The following is a 26,818-nucleotide window of genomic DNA, read 5'->3' as shown; positions in this document are numbered from 1 at the left end:
TCTCTCTCTCCACTGTGATGCAGCCGGTCAGTACGCTCTCTCTCTCTCTCTCTCTCCACTGTGATGCAGCCGGTCAGTACGCTCTCTCTCTCTCTCTCTCTCTCTCTCTCTCTCTCTCTCTCTCTCCACTGTGATGCAGCCGGTCAGTACGCTCTCTCTCTCTCTCTCTCTCTCCACTGATGCAGCCGGTCAGTACGCTCTCTCTCTCTCTCTCTCTCTCCACTGATGCAGCCGGTCAGTACGCTCTCTCTCTCTCTCTCTCTCCACTGTGATGCAGCCGGTCAGTACACTCTCTCTCTCTCTCTCTCTCTCTCTCTCTCTCTCTCTCTCTCTCTCTCTCTCTCCACTGTAAAAATAATAAACCAAGTTACAACATACAGGACAAAACACAGACAGATCAAAGGTAAAGATAAAAAAGATAAAAGGATAAAAAAAATGTCAAGCACCACCATGTCCTTAACATTAGTAACGTGTAGCATCAGCATTATGTATTAATGCATTCGCAAACTCCCAATTCAGACGTTGCAAGGTCTGTGGCATGAACTTTAAAAGCAGGCAAAGTGACTCGGGCCTGTAGCTTCAGAGTTTGTTCCAAGTAGAGGGAGCAGGGTACATGAAAGCCCTCTTCCCAAACTCAATGCGAGTTCTGGGGACTGAGGCATAAAGATAATGCTGAGATTGCAAGCTGTAAAATAGATTATCAGAGATATACAGTACTGAGGTATAAAGGTAACAGACCAATAAGTGCTTTATAGATAAAGGTATACCAGTGGAGAAGCCTACGAGCAGACAAGGACAGCCAGCCTATGGTATATAAAGTACAATGATGCGTGTACCATCACTGTATCATGGGGACCAGCGATAAGTCTTGGGGTTATGTGGACCCCCCCCCCCCAAGAATTAAAAACTCTCGACTCTCTCAACAGCAGATCCATCAATGCAGATAGACATTAAGGGTGTAGTGTGTGAGGTCTTTCATACTGTAATTAGAATGGTTGGTTAACAGGAGTTTACTGGAGATGTTAAAGATAGAGGAAGATGTGTAGAATAGCTGAAGTTAACTGATAAGATATAGTTACTAACAGCTGATAACTATAACATAAATATAATTAGGATTAGAAACACTTTATGCGCCAAATACAGATAATGTAGACTAGAGGCTAGAAATGTGGCTCTGTGCAGAAATATTCAACACGTTTCATAGTGTGACTCCTGCCACACATGGTTCAGTGACACCTTACACCTCACATGCACAGACATTACAAGACAGACATTATACCACTCTCCATACGAGCCATAGTGACTGAGATCCGGTGTAAAACTGTGGGATCTGAATCATGGAGGGGGACCATTTATTCAGCCATTAAGATTGTAACTCCCACATCATCATCCAGTCTGGAGAGAAGGCAACCTGCCTCTGCATCCTGTGTGGAGCCCGGACCAGCACTCCTCCCACCCTGAGCATCACATCCTCCAAAAACTATCCTGACCAAATCCTCGCACCAGCTTCTTCCCAAAGATAACAAGCCACCTGCTCCATGTTGACTCCTTCCTACACACCACCAGTAGCTGTCTGCTTCACTGTGAGGTCTATACTGCACCCCCCCCCCACATAACAAAAGTAACTAGTACTATTACTGTGCCCGGGTCCTGTGATGGTGAAACTATTTCTTATTTGGGTCCCTGGCTGAAAGAGTTTGAGAACCTCATGCTGTACAACACTTGGTCAGATTGTAGAGATAAAAAGCTTGTACAGTTAATCGAAGAAACACATCTTTGATCAGGCCTACTTCTCTTGCGAGGTGAAAAGGTTACTCTGTGCCCTGTGGTTTGTTTTCAGCTCTCTGACTGTACCCACGGCTGCTTCTGCCGCTTCCTGTTCTGCATCAACTAGCAGGATCACACTGCTACTTTGTCGGCTGTAGAAGCATTCTGTGTTATGTACCAGAACGAAGCTTACATTTGAGTTGGCTTCTATACTTTCGTTGTCGTTTTAGCTATAGCCTATATTTATCTAGTTGTTTAAAACCAACCTATGATTTGGAGGTCGACATACAAGAGGCCACAGTGAGGAACACTGGTTCAAGTTGCAGGAGGATTTGAGAATCTCACTTTTTCGAAAGTATCATGGGAATAGTCAAACACCACCATCTGCTGGTGGAGAGTGGTACAGTTAGACAGAGTATCAGGGGGCCGTGTTCATCTTGTTAAGAATGCAAGTTTGATATCTACTTCCGGATATTTGAATAATTTTTTGTTTTTAAATTACCAAAGAGATTTCAGTTTTTCCTTATTTACTAAGGCGTGCTTAGCCGCAACAGCATCCCAACTTGCTTTTATGAATTTTAAAGAGCCAGATTTGAGCAAAATTATAATAATAATAATGATAAATTATAACAATAATAATAATATACCTTTATAGTTACTTATTGGTCATTAACACTTTCAGTGCCCACAACGTGATATGATGTTTTATCAGCCCCCCCCCCCCCTGAATGCCCACGATGCTAATTATCGTTTTATTTTGTTATTAGCGATCTGAATTCATATTTCATCAACAGAGTCTCCCGTTGGTACACCAGCTCCTCCAGCAGCTCAGAATGGAAAAAAGCGCCCCTTATCGTCTATCCCTGAAAACTGCACGTCAGTCGCTTAGACTGACCTGGGATCAGTGATGTGTAGAGGCGGGGCCGCGTCTATATTAAAGGCAGCCGAAGAGTGCTTCCGCATTGGCGTTTTGCGGTCTGATTGGCCGAGCGCGCACATGCGCATGAGCCAGGAATTGAAACTCCGTTTAAGCTCCAGAGAGCGAGGCTGAAAATCCACAGTTCTTGCCCCACTGATGGGAGCCGAATCCCGGATCCGAGTTTTCTGATGAATACCCCCAAAATATGGAGGTCCCGAACGCAATTAAGTATTGATTACGCCGTAACGAATCATTAAAAAAATATACCGTTAACTGGAGTATGTTGTTTCTTTACATATATGTTGGATTAGAGAATTGGTTTGTCATGACAATCCAATAAAAAATCGCGATTTACCCGGTCCGCGGGTACATTTTTTTAGGCCCCTCATCACTGTTAATCCGGGCCTGCCCACGCCACCACTGGCGTTTCACCACATGAACTGCTTTACGGTCGTAAAATGCGCACCAAACTGGACGTACTGCCCTTGCAGCCTACTGTGAGTGCACAGGACGAGACTGTGAGAGAAACGGTCCAAAACAAGCACGCCAAAATGAAGCGCTACACAGATGCTAAGCGTGGCGCTCGTGCACCTGTTTTTCGGGAGGGGGAGAGAGTCAGGATTAGAATACCACATCACGTCCCCAAAGCACACCCGAGATACAGTGCACCAATGACAGTGAAAAAGAAGATTGGCAAAAGCACCTTTCTGCTCAGTGATGGAAAGAAATGGAACGCATCCCGTCTGGCTCACACTTCGAACATTGATTGATTGATTGATTGATTGATTGATTGATTGAAAAGTTTATTAACAGATTGCAGAATGGGTACAGTACAGTACAGCTCAATACATACAATTGTTAAGGGGATGCAGACCAGAGAAAGACTTTCGTCTTGTTTACATCAGGGTCCCCCATTTTCAATTCATCATAACATATATGACATACATGACATACAGATAGACAGTACTGCTACATCTATACATTTATGACATATCAGATTTGCAAATACAGTACTGTTTGTGATACAAAAGTGTCCAGAAAAAGAGTGTATATACATTTGACGTAGAAACTGTACATTGGAGGAGGTTGGGTGGGTGGGTGGGTTGGGTGGGTGGGTGGGGGCTGTACATTGGAGGTGGGGGGGGGGGGGGGGGGGGTTGGGTAGGGGGGACACACACATTGTACACTGTACATTGGAATACTGACAAAGCCATACTTGATCATTTACTGTACAACTAGGTTAGGACATTTGTAGGGGCCAGTTTCGAATTGCAGTCTCCCGTAGGTGTTTTTTGAAAGTGGGTAGTGATTCACATTCCTTTACAGCTTTGGGTAGGGCGTTCCACATTGATGTGGCATAATTGCGAAACGTGTTTAGTCCCTTGTTTGAGCCGAATCTGGGTTTAACATGATTTGTGGAGCTCCCTCTGGTGTTGTGATCGTGGTATTCACTGACCTTTGGGAAGTATTTAGACATGTACATGGGTACCTTGGTCGCGTAGTGTATCTTGTAGACCAGGCCCATTGCAAGTTGCTGTACTCTGTCTTCTACTCTAAGCCATCCTAAGATGTCAAAGTGGGCAGGGGTGAGGTGGGTTCTAGGAGTCAGGTCAAGCAGTAGTCTGACCAGCTTGTTTTGAGATGTTTGTAATTTGTTTTTTGGTGCCTTTGAGGTGCTTTGGTACCATGAGGTGCAAGCATAGTCGTAGTACCCTTGAATGAGTGCTCCTGCTAGAGTCTTCAGGGTATTCTTGTTTACCAGAGAGGAGATCCGGTACAAGAATCGAGTTCGTTGGTTGACTTTTTTTATTACATTGGATGCCATTTTGTCACAAGAAAGATTAGCCTCTAGGATGGAACCCAGGTAGGTAATTTCATCTTTCCTTGTGACAATATTGTCACCCACTGTAACCGAGAAGCTGTCGGTCTTGCTGAGTTTGTTATTTGAACCGAAGAGAATGGACTCTGTTTTGCCCATGTGTAATGATAGTTTGTTGTCGGCGAGCCATATGCAGATTTTGCCTAGTTCCGAGCTGAGGGCTTTTTCAACCTGTAACTTGTTCTTGTCAGACCAGCAGGGCTGAGTCGTCCGCAAACAGGAACAAGTTGCAGTCACAAGCTGACGACATGTCATTTGCATAAATTAGGAATAGTAGCGGTCCTAGTATGCTTCCTTGTGGAACACCACAGCTCACTGTGAGGGGGGGGGGGGGATAGGGTACCGTTTACCTCCACCATCTGTTCTCTCCCCTCCAGGTAGGATTGTATCCAGCTCACTGATAGACTATCAAAACCAATTGCTTTTAGCTTGTCAATCAGAATGGTGTGATTGACAGTGTCGAAGGCCTTTTGTAGGTCCAGCATGACCATGCCGCAGTATTTGCCCGCGTCCACCTCTTGTTTGATGTGGTCATTCAAATAGAGAAGGCATGTGTCAGTGGAGTGGGATGTTCTGAAGCCAGATTGGAATTCGTAGATTAGATTTTTTTCCGCGAGGTACTTTTCGATCTGTTCGTATACTATTTTTTCCATGACTTTCGAGATGGATGTAAGGATAGAAACAGGGCGGTAGTTGCCCGGGTCTAATTTGCTGCCCTTTTTGTGCAGGGGTGTTACTCTCGCAATTTTGAAGTCCTTGGGGACGTGTCCCTGTTTTATGGAGAGGTTTATTATGTGTGTGATGACTGGGGTGATGGCTGCTGTCTCTGAGGAATTTGGAGGGGATGTTGTCATGGCCAGTGGCCTTGTTTGGTTGGAGGGCGCTCAGTTTTTTGAGTACCTCTGTCCTCATCTGTAGTTACCATTTCCAGTTTGAAGTCGTCTTTGTGGACGCCTAGGTTCTTGTAGTATGCTACTATGTGTTCTACCCCATACTGCCCTGAGTGGGAGGGTAGTTTGTTTACCAGTGTTGTGGCTATGTTTGTGAAGAAAGTGTTTAAGTAATTGGCTACATCCAGCTTGTCTGTGATGAGCGTGTTGTCCGTCTTTATGTTTATGTTTGAGAACCTGGTTTTAAGATGACCATGACTTAGGGATCCGCCCTGCCCTGACAGCGCTCAGCGGTCACACTCCAGCACAGTCGCGTGCAAGAAACAAACCTAGTTGGCATCAGGACTTTGTTGCACACTGAGTGAGAACTAAGAGTAATATTGGTTGAGCATATATAATTATATTTTGATAATGATTGAATAACCTGTGCTCCCTTTGTTTAATGATTACCTTGAGTTACACGTGGCGTAGTGGGCAAGGCGCTCGCCACGAATGACGGAGACGCTGGGCTTGCCTGTTCGAGCCCAGCGCTCCACATTGCTTTCAGTTTAGCTGGTCGTTCATACTAATACACATTGGCCGTATTAGGGGGTGGGAAACTGATGGGTGGGGATCGGGCGTTGTGGACAGTGACTCCTACAGGTCGGTTGGTGCGCCTGCGCAGTAGAATGAGGAAGTGTCGGGGGCAGTGTGAGCCTCCCACGCGTTACTCCTCGCCAGTGAGAGATCGAGCTGCGCAGGTGAAAAGATGCGACTGCTGTTACCTCAAGTACCGGAGGGGACTTGTGCTATGTATGACTTAGTCCACATTGCAGCCGGCTTGTGGGAGGCAAGAAACAGCGTTCGTGACAGGGGAGGGTTGAATTGGATGATACGAAATTGGGATGGGAGAAAAAGTGGAAAAAAAATAAAAAAAACAATTGGCTATTTTAGACAAAATAATCTAATCTTTCTATACATTATAACATATTTTTTTTTTTTTTTGGTCTTTTTCCCCCTCCATTTTCCGCCGATTTTCTCCCATCCCAATGTTAGTCGTATGCCAATTCCCAGTCCCTTCCTGGTCGCTGCGCACTTACCCCCCACAGTCAGATCATCTGGGAGAGTGGAGGCTACCACGTGCTTCCTCCGACACACGTCCAGCCAATCACCGCTTCTTTTCACCTGGCAGCGCGGATTCTCATTGAGAGGGCGTAGCGTGTGGGAGGACCACACTATCCCCCTCACGTCCAATCCGCGCTTAGCAGGCGCCCCGACCGAACTGTAGGAGTCGCTGTTTACAACGACCCGGACCCACCCCGCCAGCTTCTCCCACCCGCTGATACAGCCAATTGTATCAGTGCAGACGGCCAGCCAAGCTGGTGACAACCCACATTATAACATATTCTATATAAAGCACACACTTCAACATTAACTGTTTAAAATCTTTGATTAAAAACGACATAGAAAATGTCTGTTTCATGAGTCCATTGTTTACAAGAAAATCCATTAATTTACCATAAATTAGCTTTTTAAGTGCACTAGTCATTTGATCATACACTGTGGCCATTTTCCTCTTGTGTCATGCTCAGGTTGGGTTCCTTTCCAAATTCCACCCTGGGTGGGAAGGAATCCCATCCCGAGCATGACATAAGAGCAAAATGGCTGCCTGTGTGAATATGAGCAAATTACTATTAGCTGACAAAAAGTAAGAAATTGGGGACAGCTCTAGAGAAAGCCTTCAAATCATCCAGTCTGACTTTCTCACTGTCCTCTATAAAGTATCATAACATCATGTACAACCAGGAACTAGAGAGGAAAATTACTATCTGATGTTGATTAACCACACACACTGCCGGGGCGACAGTGGCTCGGGAGGTAGAGCAGTCGTCTGGCAATCGGGAGGTTCCTGGTTCGATTCCCACTCCTCCCGGGCAGCGTGTTGATGTGTGCTTGATCAAGACACTTAACCACTAATTGCTCACGATGAGCAGGTTGGCACCTTGCATGGTTGCCTCCGCCGTCAGTGAGTGAATGGGTAGAAAATGTGAGTAACAAATTGTAAAGCGCTTTGGATAAAAGCACTATATAAAAAAGCAGCCATTTACATCTTATCAACATTTTCAGAGTAAATCAACTTCAAGATTATATCACCTGAATTTGGGCTTAAGTCAAACTTCCACCTCTTCAGATAATCTTCTTTGGTCTCAAGGTAGGTCTTATAAGTGCAAGATACTTTCACTGTCCAAAGTTCAAGAGCAGTGTTATGTCCATGACATTCATTCAATCTTTATTTATACTCGATAAACATGAACGGCTCATCAACATGAAAATATCAGTCCAGATCAAGGTTTTATGACAGAAAGGAAGCCCCGTTTTGTGCAAATCATTTTATTAGATAGCAGAGAAAACAGATAAACTTAAGCTCTCCTTTCCAACGGTTAGCAGGGCCCCAGCCACTCACAGCAATACCTGTGAATCTCATTCTCAGCCTTAAAATCCTATCTTTTACATAGAGTCTTCCACTTGTGTAAACTTTGTACAAAATAAAGGGAAAGGAGCCGTCAGACGTCAACTGGTGCATATGTCAGTTAGCTGCTGGTCTGCTCGGTCGAGGTGGAGAGATAAAGTGAGTAAATAGTCTCTGTTGAGGTCATATCATAGGGCCACAGACCATCCCAGAGTAGGTACAAAATCTCCACCAGGCCTGGGCCAAATATCGTTTGCAAGGCTTTCAGATATTTGGGGGGGAAAAGTAGGAGTAGTGCCAGCTGTTCACAACTTGGACATGTGAGGCTGGCAGTGTTCCTAATTTAGTCTGCGTTACGTATGCAGTCTTTAACTGCCGAGTTAATTTAACTGCCCAAAGAGCAAAGCAACGTCAAGCACACTTCCAAATAATATTATTATTTAAAAACATTTATTGAATTTTTTTTTATATCTGTAACCTGTAGTACGGTACATATTTTGTCCAGGCCTAACCAAGCCTCCATAACATAAAATTAGTTTTAAGTAATGCCAAAGCCCTTTAGATGTCCTCTGGGGAATAGAATAATGTTCTTACTCCTTCTCTGTATTGCTATACAGTATATAGATTATTAAATCAGCAAGAGCAGAGCTGTTATCATACAACTTTGACGACACAACAAAACAGGAAAGCACTTCTCTTTCATCATCACACACACATTCAAATCAGATGGCAACCACACATACACGCATGTACGTGCATGTACACACACACACACACACACACTTCCTTACACTACAGCTCCAAGGTATAACTACAAGAGAACTACGGTGTAATTGTTAATAATAAAACTTAATAACATCATAACGTCAGATGACAGATCTATGGACAGATGGGAGATGAAATGGGCGGCGGTGTGTCTAAACTCAAGTCTTTTTGTCAAGAGCAGGGATCCTGTGCAGAACGTGGCTGCTTTTTTCTAGCACTTACAGACTTTTTTTTCTCTCTCTCTCTCTCTCTCTCTCTCTCTCTCTCTCTCTCTCTCTCTCTCTCCTTTTTTTTTTTATACAGCTCAATCTTCTATTTGAAGTCTTCCTTCCTCTTCTTCACTCTCTCTCTCTTAGAGCCACCAGAAACGCACGTAAACTATGAGCATGATGAAGAACACACCGCCGGCTGCCAGCTTGGCGTAGGTGGAGCGGGTATTGAGGTACTTGGCGTCGCTACGGTACTTCTTTGACAGACTGGACAAGTTACTGGCCTTGGAGTCCAATGCTGGGGGGAGAGGTGTGTGTGAGAGAGAGAGAGAGAGAGAGAGAGAGAGAGAGAGAGAGAGAGAGAGAGAGAGAGAGAGAGAGAGAGAGGTAGGTGTGTGTGTGAGAGAGAGAAAGAGAGAGGGGGGGAGAGAGATATTGTGTGTGTGTGTGTGAGAGAGAGAGAGAGATAGAGTGAAAGAGAGAGAGAGAGGGAGAGAGATATTGTGTGTGTGTGTGTGTGTGAGAGAGAGGGAGGGGGAGAGAGATATTGTGTGTGTGTGTGTGAGAGAGAGAGATGGAGAGAAAGAGAGAGAGTGAAAGAGAGAGATAGAGAGAAAGAGAGTGAAAGAGAGGGAGGGGGGGGGGGGGCAGATAGAGACAAGAAAAAAAACAAGGTAATTTTAGATCATAGTCATCGTACTCAGACCTTTGCTACGCAGGCGCTATATCTCTGAATGCACCAGACATGTATACATTGCTTGTCTTATAGCACCTGTCCACTGGTCCCAGGTATGTTTCTGGGGGAGGTTTTGGGCAATATGTCTCCCTCAACCTCTTAAAAACACCATTGCCTTTAATTGAAAAGAGTCAGTGCTTCCATCGATTTGTGTGTGTGTGTGTGTGTTTTACAACTTTTGCACAACAAACTCTGTCATGGAACACAGTTTGATGCTCATAACAGGCCGAGGTAGAATATAGGTGACGAATAATGATTAGGCAATATTAACTAATGAAATATAGCTAAATATTTAAAGTTTATTCAGCCAACAATCAGATATAAGCAGCTCATAATCACTCATGACAGACTGAAATGCAAGGCCAAAATGCAAACATTCTTTTTCAATTAGATCAACAAAATGTTTGCTGAAGGCTAAACAAATCTCATTCTCTTCAGAAATCATACAGTCACCATATTCAATATGTGTAGGTAGGGAATTAGAGTTAGAGTTTGTGTGTCTTAGTTTAATTTTAAGCTGTACAGAATCACCTGAGTGTCTGGCATGAGACCAGGCACTGTTCCCTTCTTTAAATAAAGGTGACAACTCGTGTGAGGACCAGGGTGTTACTCTGTCTTTTATTCTACATTTCTTTTAATCCTGCATGTCTATCAATAACTGGTCCAGTTCTATTTGAACATCTGGAATCGCAGTTGTACAGTGTAGGTTGCTATGGAAAATGTCAGTTGGAAAAGCTTGATCATTGTCCAAAACTGTCCACTTATTGGAGTTACATTTTTAAAACACTGTCAGATGTAATAAAGATATAATGACCGTTTGCTTTGATACGTTCTCTTCCTGAAACTAAACAACGCAGCTTTAAACTAACCTTCAGTGGGTTAATTGTTGCACACTGTCCAGACCTTTCATCAGACTGTTTAGTCTGCCAGTGGTATGGTTTGGGTAATGTGAGAACACTCAACTACAAATTGTTAGCTTAGAGCCGCAGAAAGGGACAGGACACAGTACCCTTGCAAAATAATGTGGAAGGGGGAGGACAATTCCTTCAGAGAGTTGGCCAATGGGAGCGATATGTCAACTTCCAATTTCCTCATCAGCTCAAGTTTTCCCCCGTCAGGATTTGACCAGCTATTTGTAACAGGCTATGCCTTTTACACATGTAAAATAATAGAATAGTAGAGTATACCAAATAATATCAGAATATCAATGTGTAAATGACTGGATGATAACATCTGCTTACCAGACAACGCCTCTCCCCTCTGAAGCACCTCCTCTATGTTAGCCACCATGATCCTCTGCACATCCTGGAGCTCTGTGTTAATGCTGCCCAGATTCCTTCTGGCTCGGCTGTCGATGTACGACTTCTTGGTCTTCTGGATGTATGTGTCTGGTGGGAGAGAGAAGCAATGAGGGAGGATAGTACGTTCAAAGAGAATATACTATACATAGTTATGTTATTTCAACGCACCATTTTCTGTGCAAACTGTTATGGCAAATATTATGTTTCATCCTATTACATAATTTGTACAGCTTACTGGGCCTATTAGTTCATAGCTCTGTTTAAATACATATTATCTGTACAGTCTTGACTAGTTAATATAGTTAACTAACTAGTATACAGTTTCTCAGACACTAGGGCAAAAGTCTTAACAGTGTTCTTAAAACAACGACCAAGGCCCAGGGCCCTCATTTATCAAAGGTGCGTACGCACAGATATGTGCGTAACCCGTGCATACGATCATTTCTAAGCAAAGTGTGGGACTTATCAATTTGAACGTGTGCTTGACTTTGTGCGTATATCTACGCACAGATCAGAGCATGCGTACCTGGCGCCCAGCGGTAGAATATGAATACTGCAACGCTGAAATAAGCTTTTGTGCATTAGTTTGACTGACGTGTTCGGTATGACCCGTAATTCATTATAGTTAATTGTAAAATAGCGACAGCAGTGTAATTATAACGGGCTCACGTGCGAACAAGAGGTTGGCCTGCTTGTTTGGCACGGGGGGGCAGACGCAGAACACCCACCTCCAAACGCGATTAAATATTGTTTAAAATAAAAAGCGAAATACTATTATTTTGTGTGTCATGTTTCCAAATAAGATTGGTCAAAACGAAATGCTTTCTACTTCAATTTGTTGGTTAGAATAGATGACCTCCGTTGAAACTTCACTGAGACTAACAGTCTATTTGTGAGCTCCCGCACAGACGTGATAATAATAATAATAATAATAATAATAATAATAATAATAATAATAATAATAATAATAATAATAATAATAATAATAATAATAATAATAATAGCTTCATTTTATATAGCGCCTTTCAAGAGACCCAAGGTCGCTTTACATAAGGGGGGAAATAACAAAGTAACAAACATAGTGGACAGACACAACATATAAATATGATGGAATTCAAGTTCATGTTTTTATTGATCACATAGGCAGGCTATACATGGCGTAGGCTACATGGCAGTGAGATTCATTGTTCTTGTATGCTCTCGTATTATTGTTATAGTATATGCTATTGTCAAGAAGGAAGTACATTATTTTCAATCGTGGCTTTAATTCGTAGCCGAGAAGCAGTCTCCTATCAGCTTCATTAATCCCGACCCATCTCAGCCACAGCATAACTGAGACCGGCTATAGAAACAAATCATAAAAAGACTACTGTAAATAAAATAGCCTATAACATTATAAAGGATAGGCTATAGCAGGGGTTCCCAACCTTTATTCCCCAGAGCCCCACGATTCCTTGGAGACATATATGATATAGGCCAGGGGTCAGCAACCTTTTTGACATGGAGTGCCTGTTTGAAATATAGTTGTAACTAGTGTGCCTCAACAATATTCCATGCATCGTAAATATTTTTTCTCATAATCAGGTATTTTTAATGATCATTTTTACATTATTACATTATTATCGTTATTGTTATTATTAACAATATTATTATGATGGTTGTATCAACCCTAAATCTGAGTTGGGGGGGGGGGGGAATGCAATGCAGACAAACAGCTGCATACAGTGCAACCATTTCACTCACATTTGCCCATTCATTTTTGGACACATCACACACCATCGGTGTGTGTACTGTACGTGGGCTGTCATAGCTCCACCTACAGGCCTAATGGAGAACACCAGGAGAACACCAGGATGTGAATGGAGGGTGAATGTGAGGTATATCGTGTAAATAAGTTTTGATTGATCGCAAGACTACACTGTAAAAAATATATAATAATAAGTTACCAGAACTTAAAAATATTGAGTTCAGTTACTGTGCATTAAGGTTTTCAGTTTTCAATCCATAATAATCCAGAAAAATAAGTACACAACCACATTATTTCAACCTAATAAAACTATGTTTATTGTCATTGTTTTAAGAACACAAGTTGACTTGGTAATACTCACATTTTGAGTAAAAAATATGGCTTTTAACATGTGCAATGTTCAATGAAATAGAAAAATAAATAATAAAATTAGTTGATTAATCCCACTGGTCACAATGGTGACCGTAATAATGTTTTTGTTATAAGGCTCTGCAAATGTTACTGAATGATGTAGCAATGTATTTCCAGCTAAATTGAAATAATAAACAAATAGAGGGTCTCAATTAAATATGTGGTAGTAAAAAGAACCTGTGGGAGGATTTCAACAAGATAAATGCGACAACAGTGCAAAATATTTCACTATAATATTAAAAAAAAAAAAAAAAAAAAAAAAAAAAATTTACTGTTGCCCCCTGTGCCTATGCAAATGCCCCCGCGTGCCTATGCAGGCACGCGTGCCTAAGGTTGCCTACCCCTGATATAGGCTATACTGGGTCCGTCAGCAAGGAGATTTAGCCATTTGAGAATAGGCTATTATGGCCAAACGAGGGCCTATAGCCTATAAATATTATTAAATGTTTTCATAAGCGTAAAGATACAAGGACAACAGTTATATTAACGATCAAGCTAGTTTACTGTATGCAGGCTTCGCGGGGCTCCGTGTGACATGTCTGTGCCATGCTGCGTTATGCACAAATTACTGTTGCATAATGTAGGCTATGCATATATAATTTATATAGGCTATACCTAATACCGACATCAAAATAGATTGTATGCCTCTACAAATCATATTAAACCATGCAGGTAGAAAATTTACAGAAAATCCGTCGTGATTTGGAATCAAATTGACGGATAACTTTAATCCCTGGGTAATCGAACTTTAAAAGAACGAAACAAAAAAGGGCATTCATATTCCAGCATGGTTATTATTAATGACACCAACGCCAAACAGTGATTAACGGTCTTTATTAGTGTTTGCGCTGCCCAGGCATGCAATGGTCTTTAGGAAGTTAATAGATATCATATCCGACATCACCGTGTAGCATGTGTACACGTCTGTCAGCCTGTCGCATATTTCTCCCACACGGTTTAGTCCACTTTTCCACATTTCATGGGGGTGTTTCATTACCGTATATGGTTAATTACGGGCGGTTCTATATGCAAATACTTAAAATCGTGCACGAGCGCGGAGCGTAGAACAAGTGGCATTTATCAACACGGAGTACTTGCAGGTGTGCGTAGGACCTGTGTACGCACGTGTGATAAATAATCCTGATTTTTCTGTGCGTAGAGACATTCTAAATTCCGTCCGTAGGAACGGAAATAGAACACTTTCTACGCATTGTTGATAAATGAGGGCCCTAGGACAGCTTGACTTAGATATGACATGTCCAAGAAAATCACATCAAAACCCCTAAACCCATCTTTGTTTTCATTTGTCATTCACAGCTGGTGTATTTAATTGTAAGTCTGACCAGAGTTCTGTCTCACTTTGTGGTCAGACGCTCGTGTCTCACTTGTCTCCGATTATAAAGTGAGGATACTTTCTGTGGCCACAGAAATAAAACTATGTTCTTTTGATACAACTTGACTCATCTGAATTTCTACAGTTTCACTGTACAGTACTCCACAACAAGACCTACTGTCACTCGTTCAACACCAGTCTCGTCAGAAAACATAAATAAAGTACCAATCAACCACAGGAAAAAAGGTACATAATATTATGTTATGATATAGACAAAAGTATTTTAAGGCTGACCCCTGAAATTCGATGAATCGAATCATCAGTCGGAGACCCCTCAATAGACTGAGATTCTTTGAGTTGAGCCGTCATTTTCTTTTTTTTATGTATACAGAGAGAAATAAAACATATTTAGTTACTTTTCACATATCAGTGCCCACATTCTTCAAATAGATTTAATCTAAAATTAAATCTAATTCGTAAAATATGTTATGAATACAGAATACTTAGTCAACAACATGATAAACTTAAAGTGTGTGCAGACTTAGAACGCAAACACACCATCCGCACATGCAGGCACTCGCGGGTTCCGTGCGAGAACAGCGCACGTGGCCGGGCACACTGAGTCCGACTTCAGAGCGGGCGAAAGTGCACAAAGGAAGGCACATTTACATTGGAACAGCTGTAAATGCCTAGTCTATTGTGAAGTCAGTCCCTGTTTCAAGATTTTTTTCAAGATTTCCAGTTCCAGTGTTCGATTGTCCATTTTGCATGTATAACCAGTTATTATATAATTAATTAGAATGTTAGAATTCATTTTAGAATGATGATCAGTGTGACTGTACTCCTGAAAAAGTATAGTAATATGGTTTATTTGTATTGGGAAAGATACAGTCAGAGACATTAGCTGGTTGAACAACATCTATATGTGTGGTACTAATGCAGATAGAGTGTATTTCTGTGAAAATGCGCGTGGCGCACACCTCTGAATCCAACCAAAGCAGAAACGATCGCTTCCAGCCCACGACAAACACAGCGACTGGGAGTCAAACCAACGATGATTGTGGTCACGGGTGAGTGCTCAGTCTTACCACTAGACTAATGCCACCCACCCACCCTGATACAAACCTAGCAATACTATGTTAACCTAGCGAACTATGTTGATTAGGGTTTGTTTTAATGTTTAACAGTATGGTTATGGTTAGGGTTCGATGGTTATGGTTAGTTTAAGGTAACAGTATGGTTATGGTTAGGGGCGAGGGTTTGGGGCAAGAACAGTGTGTCTTGGTAGTCTTGAGCTAAAGGCACTTGCCTGTGAGTGCCCTGGGTTCGCTCCCCAGCAGGGGAACTCAAATGTCTTCTGAAAACTTAAAATATGCATAGAATATGCATACGTTTTGCATATGTAATGTGCTTATTTGTAATACATAAACATTGTACATTTTCATAAATAAGTCAATATATTACTTATGGCTATAACATAACGTACTTTATTTACATATTTTAACCCTTTGGGTGCCGTTCACGATAATTCTCGTTTCTGTGGCCCAACGGTTCAGTGCCAAAAAACAAAGATTCTCGTTTCTGGGTCGTTATTTCTTTTATTCGCTATTGCCATTCATAATCCATCGAGGCAGCCTGTGCAGGCTGTCCTGAATGGGTCTGAGATTGCAAACGTCCAATACCGCCGCCTAACGCCTTGCGGACGGTATTGCACATCCTTGGATTCTCTCTGGCTCAGCCTGTACGTTAATCTAACAAGTCCGGTTCGGGTTTTCCTATACGGGGAGGAGTAACGTTTATAACACATGGATTATGTTGGATACACGATCGACATCAATACTTAGAATGGTGATCAGATAATTGGAATATTCTTTTTGCAGTACATCATAGTACGTAAGGTAAATGCTATATGTTATCAATCTTGCGTTGATCCGAGCATGCCTTCATTTTGATCCGTGTGTCCTGTAACGTTACTCCACAACGTATGCCGTTGGTGACGATCGAAGCATAGAACCCCCCCCCTTTCATGCATGCATGATGAAACATAATACCGATAATATAGCATTGATTTCAGATTGATTGTTGATCCAAGCGAGGAATGGCACGGTTTCTAGTGAAATGCAGTAAACGCTGCTTAGCGGCGTTTCCTGGGATTACACAGAATTACTCTAAAACTATACTCATATTCACCACGGTATAAAACGGGAATGTATGGATGAAAATCTGTTTTTTGCATCTTGACCGGAAGAAACTCAATGACAATCGACTATATTATTAGATCCATAGCTATAATATTTAATATAGTTATATAGCACTGCAAACACCGGCATGTATCCCCATTCATTAAAGCGCTGGCTAGGGATGTCCCGATCCGATCACGTGATCGGGATCGGGGCCGATCACGTGATTTTCCGAAGATCAGGATCGGCAAAAAATAAATAAAAAAATAATTTTTTTTATTTTTGACTTAATTTTTTTATTCAACAAACATGACCATGTTCACGTCTTAAACTCATACTGAGGCCTTAGTTTTGGTTTAAAATTGCATATCATCATTCATTTATTTATTGTCACACAGAGCAGAAGAATTTTGCCAAAACAAACCAATAGTCCAGCTGCAGAACGGCAGACCAGCCACACTCTCAGACCCAAATACATTTTTATTTTTTAATCCCAATTTCTCACATTACATTCACCCTGAATGTTGACGTTATCCAGGTGAAAAGTTAACTTCATAAATCATTTGATGTATAATTAAATCAAAGGAAATGCGTTTGGGTCTGAGAGTGTGGCTGGTCTGCCGTTCTGCAGCTGGATACTATTGGTTTGTTTTGGCAAAATTCTTCTGCTCTGTGTGACAATAAATAAATGAATGATGATATGCAATTTAAACCCAAAACTAAGGCCTCAGTATGAGTTTAAGACATGAACATGGTCATGTTTGTTGAATAAAAAAATATATATATATATATATAATTGTTTTTGATCGGATCGGGAAATATCGGTATCGGTAGATACTCAAAATCACATGATCGGGATCGGATCGGGAGCAAAAAAACGTGATCGGGACATCCCTAGCGCTGGCACACACGGCCCACAGCGACCTCCGGTGAACGGCACTGGATGTGTTAAGCAAGGTCGGGCTGATCCTCTCCTCTCTCTTACCAAACTCGATGAAGGAGTAGGGCCTGGACACTGTGGGGACCTTCTTGCCGTGCTGTTCATGAAACTCTGCCTGCAGGTCTTCAAGGTAAGCGAAGGCCAGCTTCTTGGGAAAGCCTGCTTCACACAGCACGAGGTAGCACACTCCTTTCTCTATGACGTAGCTGGAAAGACGAGCACAGGTGTGACCAGAGTTGGCACCAAGTAGAAAAATAAATGCCCATTTGTCCTCCATTAACGGTTGTGAAGTGCTGATATATTTTATAATTTGGTGTGTTTGGATCTTGTAAACGAACAGTGGAACAGTGATACCGTGCATTCCCAGTGTTTTACCTCCTTTACCGAAATTAGGCATTTTCTTTTGAAAGTGGTTATCAATGGATACATTCAGACATGTTGGAAGAAAGAGAAGAGAACTATACAAACATCACACGCAAGGCGTCTATTATCATAAGAGGAACATATGCACACCCCTTGGTAGGTGCTGGGCAGCTGGGATGAAAATACCATGATGACCAACATTTTTTTAAATAAATAAAAAGATTTGTTTCATCAATTGAATTGTGTGTGTGTTCTCAGACTATTGTTTTGTACTCACTGGAAGGACATGACGCCGGCTTCTAAAGTGCAGCGTGAGGGACTCTGGTCGTTGAGCTTTCTGAACAGCTGTTTGGCTTGGCTCTGGTACTGCTGGAGATCCCGGCCCAGCTAGACACACACAACACAACACCACTACACTTTACCACACAGCTAAGCCACGTACTCTGACACAGCTAAGATGATGTGCTGTGTGAATGCAGAACTACTGTACTATGCATGACAAATGAAGGACTAAAGACAGACTCAGAAATGTGAGGCCACACCTGGGATGGAAGGCAACGTTATCCACAGATGTGAAATGGAAAAGAGTTAACAACTGTTAATAAGGAGTTAACTGTTAATAAGGAGTTAACAACTGTTAATAAGGAGTTAACAACTGTCAAAAAGGAGTTAACAACTGTCAGAAAGGAGTTGACAACTTTCCTAAGAAACTGTAGCTGAAACTGTTGTAAAAGTGTCGACACATTTGCTCCATTGCGTCACAAATTGGACTTCTCCAAGTGTTCCTTTTTTGTAACCATCTTTTTTGTCACATGACTGAGTCTTACTTTAAAGCCACATTGGTGCATCACAGAAACACCTATGTGTTTATGATGTAGTTCAAGCATAGAGCGGAGAACAGTGCAGAGACGAGACAAACCTTTTCACTTCCCTTGGTGTGAGAGAGAGCAGGCAAGAGAGCGAGGGACACAGGTTAGAGTCCTGTCTCATACATGACACAACAGCTCAACACTTTAAACTCAGGTGGCCCACATGAAAAATAAATATGAACAAAAACTATTAATCCAAGTTAACTATAGCGATAAATAATTAAGGCATTTGGAGGAATGAACCATTCGAGGTAGACTACTCCCTCTAAATCAATTAGTCAAATAATCAGTAAGGGCATGGGAAAACATCAACACAGTTTTCAACACAGCTTACTAATTCAAGCCTTTAATTAAAGACCATACATAATTAATTATTATTTTGTAGCAGATAAAGACACATTGTCTGATTACTTTATCTACATTTGTTTACTCTCACGCAAGACTCATGCAAGAATATTTCCAAGTGAATACAAATGCCAGTTCAGAATGCATAAAATATATATATATATATTTTTAATTACTCATAATCTGTGTGGCTATATTGAGGCGTTTTCTTTTTACAATTCTTTTCTCCAGTTTTGACATTGCAATGTATTGAATCATATGGTCAGATTCTTGCCAATACACAGTTGTTACGTTAGGGTCTTCATTGTCAAATACTTATTCATCAGTTTATCTGTTTTTTCTTTTCATGTTGAATGAGTTATTTTCCTCACAGATAATAAGCACATCTCTGGCATCACAATGCTATTCTCAAATATTCTTTGGTCATTCATGTGAATTAAATGACAATAATGCACGACAAGCAAAATGACATACTGTTGAAATAAACCATTCATTATTCAACACAATTATATGAAAAAAAAAATTGCTGAGCACTAGAAGCACTATTATAGCTTATTCTAGTAGGGCTGCTAGGTTTAGAAGAGGCCTATAGTAGCTACATTAAAGGTTATGCCTGTACCCATCATCCAATAATCTCTTTATCTAAATAATATTAATTGAATGTCCTGTTGGCAGAACACTGTCTGACACAGCTGGGGGGCTACTGTGTTTGGGAGTCCGAGTCACAGCTGGCCAGGTAATTCTAACTGATAGCTCGATTCTCGTTTGTGTGGCACAACAAGCATCAAATAGCAATAGAAGGCAGGCCAGAATGCTTTCAACAGCGATCAGATAAAGTCCACCCACAAACAGGCCACGTAGTTATATCGAGCTGTTTGTCATCTTGTGGGTCAACATCCACTCAACACTTCAACAGGATAGCAAGTGCATAAATGGCCAAAAATACTGAAATATTACCTGCTCGTCTTCTTGCATTGAGGCGGCCAGGGGCAGGCCGTCTGCCAACCGGGCGATCATAGTCAGCAACACCATGATTTCTACACAATAGTGTTGTTCCACAAAGCGATAGCAGCCTCACAGGTAGGTGGTTTGTGTGACAGCAGGCTGAGCCGGAGTGACAACACCTCACTTCTTCTTCTGACGCGCTGAGCTGGCCGGAAACGCTAGTGCTTTCTTGCATAAACCTTACCCCCACAAAATGGAAACTAAGAGCCACAACTATGGTTCCGGGTTTTTCCCACTTTGAGAGGAAATTAGCTAGAAATGTAGCTATGACGACAGCAGATACTTTAGTAGACTACGTGGGACAAACAATTTTTTTTTAAATAATAAATGAATAAAATCAATCAATCAAAATAAATCGGTAATATATGTTTTGTGTGATTATATTGAACTCCTCGGAGCGCAATCTGTTAAAATAGTGCAGGTGCATGTAGCGGGCAGCAGGGGGAAGCATTGTCCAAAATAAATCATCATAATACGTTATCAGATGTGTTATGTTAGTGTATGTTATGTGGAGGCGGGACTCGAACTTCATAAATAAAATAAATAAATAAAAAGACAAATGATATAATTTACAATAAATAATAATTTACTAAATTTCTGCTATTGCCATTGCCACTGCAATTATAATTGACCGTTTATGCAAAGTCACTTTTATTACTGTTGTCTTACTAATGTGATGCTTTTATTTTAATCTTTATTTTTTATTTATTTATATTTTTTATTTTAAACATTGATCTTAACTGATCACTGTGACTTTATTACTTTTATCGTTATATATGCCTATGTTTGTGTACAGCACTTTGAGCTACATAACATGTATGAAAGGTGCTTTATAAATACTTACTTACTTACTTACTTACTTACTTACTTACTTACTTACTTACTTACTTACTTACTTACTTACTGGAGAAAATGTAGGTAGTGGACTATTTATGTTCCATGCACGCAGTAGCCCATATATTCATTGCTATTCAGAGCGTTGACTAAAAGCAAATCACCTTGCAAAATTCTCAGAAGGCACACACGCACGCACACACACGCACGCTTCTCTTCCCTTCTCCTCTTGCTCTACAATTTACAATTTATTGAACTTTTGGAGATGTAGAAGAGTTGATGCCCCCTTAAGCCCGACGGGCCCTGTACCGGGCCGAGATTTATTTCACATCATAAATAGCAGCCCCATCAAGGGACACAGGATTCACTAAACACCAGGTATCTCATGCACCGCATCTAATGGGCGGTTAAGGTTAGCTCCAATGAGGTTATACCAATGGTTAAGACGGGTGGGTTCATACATGAGATATAATAAAGAGTTTTTAGCTAGTCCCCAGGGACACAGGGGGTCTGTCTGGTAACACTGCCTGGAACACATGACACATACCTTTAAATAGACGGAAATAGACTATAAAGGATATGTCATTTCAGTGGGCATTTGATTTCAAAATAAATAAAACCACACCCATATTAGGGTGGGTTGCACCACCAAGGAGTCATTGAAAGAGATTAGAGCTAATCTAAGATTAGTTAATTCAGGTTTAGTCTGATGTCTAGTCTGCATATGAATTTGCTCAAGGTCTACTGGAAAACTAGTGTGTATTGGATGAATTGCAAGCCTCTTATTGTGATTGATACTATGCAATGTAATTCCCCTAACAATATGTTCCATTCCATCTATTCGCTAAACTCCATCTGTCATCATGGCACCGATCCTCCTACCATAGCAGATGCCTGAGTGACAGATCACGGCATGGAACGGGGGAGCTGTCACGGTTAACCCTTCTCCCAACAACTATATGAAAACCACCACACAACTGACGATGGGCCAGAGTTAACCCTTTCACTACCACACTACAGAAGGTTAACCCTTTCACTAACACACAGACAGAATCTGTAGTGTGGTAGTGAAAGGGTTAACCTGCTGTAGTGTGGTAGTGAAAGGGTTCACCCTTTGTTGTGTGGCAGTGAAAGGGTTAACCTTCTGTATTGTCACAGTGAAAGGGTTAACCATTTTGGTAGTGAAAGGGTTAAAGTGCAAATGTATCATACGGCCACTTACACAGACAGGAGCAGAACAAGGTGATAAACATTAGTAGGAAAAAAGAAAATGGATTGTTCAGTAAATGTAACAGTTGATTTATTCATAAGAAATCAGCTGTTAATTGCATTGTTTAATAGACAGGATGCTAAAATGTATTTCCCTTTTTTTGTCATACAAAACATATGCATGCTTCTTAAGCATGGTCTCACACAGTAAAAAAAATGGCAAAACATTGTGTATTAATCATACACATTTTACAGTTCTCTGGACAAGAGATCTGTGTACAATAGAAGATACTGTATAAAACATAGACAAGCACAGGTCAGTCAACATACAGTGGTCAAGCAAGTATACCAAAGGAAACAATTACAAGCACCATTAAAAAGATGATAGTAACATTAGGTACTTCAAGAAGTTGTTTTTTTAAATTTGATACAGCAACTGACCATTCTTGGAACACATGCAGAGCTGTTTCCCAGTAGCCTACATACACAGATTAAGTCTACAGTATATAAGGGTACACTTACAGTATATGAAAGATAAATCACATTGAAGAATTTCTCAGTAATAAGTCATCATGTTTTCATGATCATTGGCATTTTGGCTACTTGACTGTCTCTTTATATCCTGGCATGTTCAAGTATAGTTAAAGTGTGCACTATGTAGTTTTGAGGGTGGGGATTTGACCTGGTACTGATTTCACACTACTAAACTGAACAGTACAGGTTTAACGGCTAACACAGTCTATGGGAAATTTGTCTGAGGGAAGCAACAGTTGTGATTGGAGGATCAAGAAAAGACAGCAGAGTTTGAGATAGGTCAATAGCGCATGTCCTACCAATATGGCGCAATACACTTCTCACTGGCCACGTTGTCATTTAAAGATAATCATCTGTTATTTTATTCCAATCACCTGTCGCTTGCCTACCAAGATGTCTGTGCTAGCTAGTGATGTAATGGGATACTATGAATGGCAGGAGCAACAGGTACAGATGAGCTATAGGTGTACAGATCAGAATGCCGGTGCTGAAGAGGGTATCAGTGTTCAGGGAAAAGGCTGTGGAGCTTCTCTGCGATGGAGCGAGCGCGGCTCAGAGGGCAGGGCAGTAGAGGCAGCCGGGGAGGACCCAGACACAGACCTGACATCTCAGTCATCACCTGCTTGTTTACACCCAGATCAAACCCTAGAAAGAACATTAAAACATCACCATCATTACCCTCATCATCATCATTATCACCATAATTACCTTCATTATCATCATCATCAGGATCATGACCATCATCACTATCATCATCATCATCATCAGCAGCAGCAGCAATGACCTCCGTTAGAAATGTTTACTTCACTTTCTTACATAATCTTATGTGGGTTTTTTTGGGGGCGTGTTTTTGAATGAAACAGGGTGTTCAGGCTGGACTTAATTGGGGCGATTTGATTTGAACATTAAGATAACAGCAAAATGGAGACAGACAGTGATGTTAGCCTTCAACCATTAGGGAGAAATAGTTCAAATGATCGGAGGTGGGATTATTTTAATCATATTTTAAATGATCAGAGGTGGGATTATTTTAATCACATTTGATTGGAGTTATTATTTGCACCCCCTGTGTGCAGGATGGGTCAATGACAATATTTTGCCACTTTTGCAGTGGTAGAGAATAATGAATTTGAATATAATATGAAAGAATGCAAATTCTGTAAAAAACATTTGGCATGCATTGGTACTTAGCTATACAGTAAATCCAGACATGTGAGGTTATTTACCTCTCTGGGAAGCAACAGTTGTGATTGGAGGATCAAGAAAAGAGGATGGGGTTCGAGATAAATCAATCAAATTAAAAAGTTGTCCCTCTCTTCATGAGCATTTAAGAATTGAATATTAACATGTCTGTTGAAACTGTAGAACCAATCACATACCTCCTTACAGTATTGTACATACATAATTGGCAATATATTTCATATTTCATAACGATTGCAAACATCCAGGGAACAATTTGCTTGATAACATCTTCCTCTGCCATGTTCCAATCTTAGGCTTCTTACTTTTCAATTGCAAATGCATCAAGGACAGAAACTCAGCCAAGCAGCCACAGTCCTTAACCAGCTATACAGACTGTGCTTATTTTTGTTTTGATCCACTTTTTCTCCCCGTTTTCTATTTTTCTCCCGTCCCAATTTTGTATTTCCAATTCTTCCCTCCCCTGTCTTGAACGTTGCTAGACTATGCCTCCCACTGGTCGGCTGTAGTGAGGATAGAAGCCTTGCATCACGTGTCCCCTCCGGTACACGAGGAGGCAGCCTGTTGCATCTTTTCACCGCAGCAGCTCGAACTCTCAGTGGCGAGGAGTAAAGCGTGGGAGGCTCACGCTGCCCCCGATACTTCCCGTTTCCGCCGCAACGGCGTCACCCAACCGACCTGTAGGAGTCGCTGTCCACAACGTCCAATGCCCACCCACCGGCTTTCCCACCCTCTAACACTGCCAATTGTGTTAGTATGACGGCCGGCCAAGCCGGTAGCAACGCAGAGAGCTGGGCTCGATACCAGCATCTCCTGCGTTAGTGGCGAGCGCCTTGCCCACAGCGCCACTCAGCCGCCCTGCTTATTACAGGACTGAGCTCTAATGCTCTCACTTTTCCATGAATTGACCCAATCACTCATGCACACCACACCCCTAAAAAGCCAATATCTTGAGACTCACCTAGCTTCATGGCATGGAGGAGAGCCTCTTGCATCTTGAACTGCATATGGAAATGAGATAAAGATGATTAATTTAATGTCAGAACAGGTGTCATACTGTATATAAAAAAAGGATCAGTGTGAAAAATGTACCGGCCAATGCAATATGGATAGTTACCAACGAAACACCATTGAAAATTATGGAGATTTTAGCTATCACTCAATATTTTGTGGTGCTAAAATGCCAAGATATTACATTTGAAAAACTCAACAGCAATGTCTCGTTCCAGAAATCATGACATAGACCTCATTGTGAACAGTTTAATTGAGAACTCATTTCTATTGAAGTATGCCTTTTAGTGTATTTTTTCTCTGCATCTATCAAGTTGAACTACAGGATATGTTTTAATTTGGTTTTATGTAATTTCTCCAAATTCTGGTTGTTTAATTAAAATGTGGAATATCATTTTATATATCTGGAAGTGATATATGGAGTGATTTCACGACCCTCTGTACTGGTATCAAACATTCTCCAACAAGGGCGGCTAGGTGGTGTAGTGGGCAAGGCGCTCGCCACCGAATGCAGGAGACGCTGGGTTCGAGCCCAGCTCTCCGCATTGCTATCAGCTTGGCTGGTCGTTCATACTACCACAGTTGGCAGTGTTAGGGGTGGGAAAGCTGATGGGTGGGGATCAGACGTTGTGGACAGCGACTCCTACAGGTCGGTTGGTGCGCCTGCGCAGCAGAATCAGGAAGCGACGGGGGCGGTGTGTCCCTCCCACGCAGACCCCCACCGCTGAGAGATTGCGCTGTGCAGGTGAAAAGATGCGACGGCTGCTTCCTCGAGTACCGGAGGGGGCCACGTGATGTAAGGCTTCGTCCACATTGCAGCCGGCTTGTGGGAGGCATGGCCTAACAGCGTTCGAGACAGGGGAGGGTAGAATTGGACGATACGAAATTGGGATGGGAGAAAAATAGAAAAATGGGAGAAAAAAGTAGATACAAAAAAAAAAACATTCTCCAACAATACACAGCCCTAGTGGGGAAGCTACCTGCATTGTTCTGGCTTGGGAGAGGTCCCCTTTCTCCAACACTGAAATGAGCTTATTTGCGGGACGTCCCACGTAGTTGTATGTACTGGGTGGCAGAGAGAAACATAATGACAGTTTATTGTGAATTTGCCAAATTATGACCGATAGAATGGTGTCCAGGGGTTACGTGGTCCAAAGGGTAGCAAACACACAAGCAGTATATACTGTAGCTCCAACCAACCCACACACAAGAAGTATATACTGTAGCTCCAACCAACCACACACACAAGCAGTATATACTGTAGCTCCAACCAACCCACACACAAGCTGTTGTGAAGGATCAGATTAAACCGAATATATATATTTATTTATGGATATATGTTGAATAGTATTTGTGTATCGTTTGATATCCCTTGTATATTCCTTGTACATATACACGGAATATCCCTTTAGTCTACTAATAGCCCATAATAGTTCATTCTCTTATTGGACAAGGACCTGGCGCCAGGGACAAGCCCCTTGGAGCCAAGTTCAATGGTACCGACGAAACATGTCCCTACTAGCCCCGGCTCTGCGCAGGAATACGGCTACCGAAAAGAGAGTGGCACTATTTGTTCACCGTGCATATAAATATGGCGCAAGAAATGTAGAAGTCCTCTTATCCCTTAGTCCTTTACCCTTCTACCCAACTAAGTAACAGAACGTGAAGCCTCACCCCACGATACCGCGTGCGGTGTAGTATGGCCTGTTTGGCCTTAGAATAGCATTGAGACCTCGTGCAAATTAATAGCTGAATTGTCAGAGTTTGGCACCGTATTTCTATTAAGTAATAATAGTCTATTATGTATGGTGCATCGTGCGGTTAGAGTTCTAAAGTGAGCAGCACCCCCATCGCTTCCTCGTGTTATCTAGAGTCTTAACCAGGTTGGGCAGACCACACGTGGTGCTTTCATCCGAGGAGTT

The 26,818-nt window shown here is 41.7% G+C and overlaps 3 protein-coding genes across 3 annotated transcripts in view; all 3 read right to left on the bottom strand.

Annotated features, from left to right (window-relative positions):
* Nucleotides 1–1,298, bottom strand: part of notch2 (notch receptor 2) — a gene marked incomplete at its 5' end in the record, with an annotated part of 58,143 nt that extends 56,845 nt beyond the window's left edge. The window contains one exon of the mRNA XM_084308427.1: nucleotides 1,280–1,298. Within this exon, the coding sequence (XP_084164553.1) occupies nucleotides 1,280–1,298 (19 nt within the window). The remainder of the gene's footprint in view (nucleotides 1–1,279) is intronic.
* A 6,521-nt stretch (nucleotides 1,299–7,819) lies between these two features.
* sec22bb (SEC22 homolog B, vesicle trafficking protein b) lies at nucleotides 7,820–20,232 on the bottom strand. The gene is made up of 5 exons (XM_084307289.1): nucleotides 20,061–20,232; nucleotides 18,167–18,276; nucleotides 17,572–17,732; nucleotides 10,856–11,002; nucleotides 7,820–9,176 (listed from the first exon to the last, which is right to left on the bottom strand). Exons 1-5 carry the CDS (start codon nucleotides 20,133–20,135, stop codon nucleotides 9,022–9,024), a joined length of 648 nt encoding a protein of 215 aa, XP_084163415.1. The 5' UTR covers nucleotides 20,136–20,232; the 3' UTR covers nucleotides 7,820–9,021.
* A 2,044-nt stretch (nucleotides 20,233–22,276) lies between these two features.
* The window catches only part of npl (N-acetylneuraminate pyruvate lyase (dihydrodipicolinate synthase)), an 86,708-nt gene continuing 82,166 nt past the window's right edge, over nucleotides 22,277–26,818 (bottom strand). The window contains exons 16-18 of the mRNA XM_084308426.1: nucleotides 25,877–25,961; nucleotides 24,847–24,886; nucleotides 22,277–23,330 (exon numbers count right to left, since the gene is read on the bottom strand). Of these exons, the coding sequence (XP_084164552.1) occupies nucleotides 23,185–23,330; nucleotides 24,847–24,886; nucleotides 25,877–25,961 (271 nt within the window). The 3' untranslated portion in view covers nucleotides 22,277–23,184. The remainder of the gene's footprint in view (nucleotides 23,331–24,846; nucleotides 24,887–25,876; nucleotides 25,962–26,818) is intronic.

Source organism: Notolepis coatsorum (genome assembly GCF_963971535.1).
Source record: "Notolepis coatsorum genome assembly, chromosome: 2".
Classification (NCBI taxonomy): domain Eukaryota; kingdom Metazoa; phylum Chordata; class Actinopteri; order Aulopiformes; family Paralepididae; genus Notolepis; species Notolepis coatsorum.
The sequence above is the reverse complement of the archived record's forward strand: the minus strand, read 5'-3'. Positions and strand labels throughout refer to the sequence as shown.

Bases quoted from the DNA above. Each gene is read 5' to 3' on its own strand.
- sec22bb (XM_084307289.1), bottom strand. From the start codon at position 20,135: ATGGTGTTGCTGACTATGATCGCCCGGTTGGCAGACGGCCTGCCCCTG. The intron at 17,733-18,166 runs GTGAGTACAAAA...TCGTCTTTCCAG, and splicing joins GCCGGCGTCATGTCCTTCCA to CTACGTCATAGAGAAAGGAG. The intron at 11,003-17,571 runs GTAAGAGAGAGG...CTCTCCCACCAG, and splicing joins CTACTCCTTCATCGAGTTTG to ACACATACATCCAGAAGACC.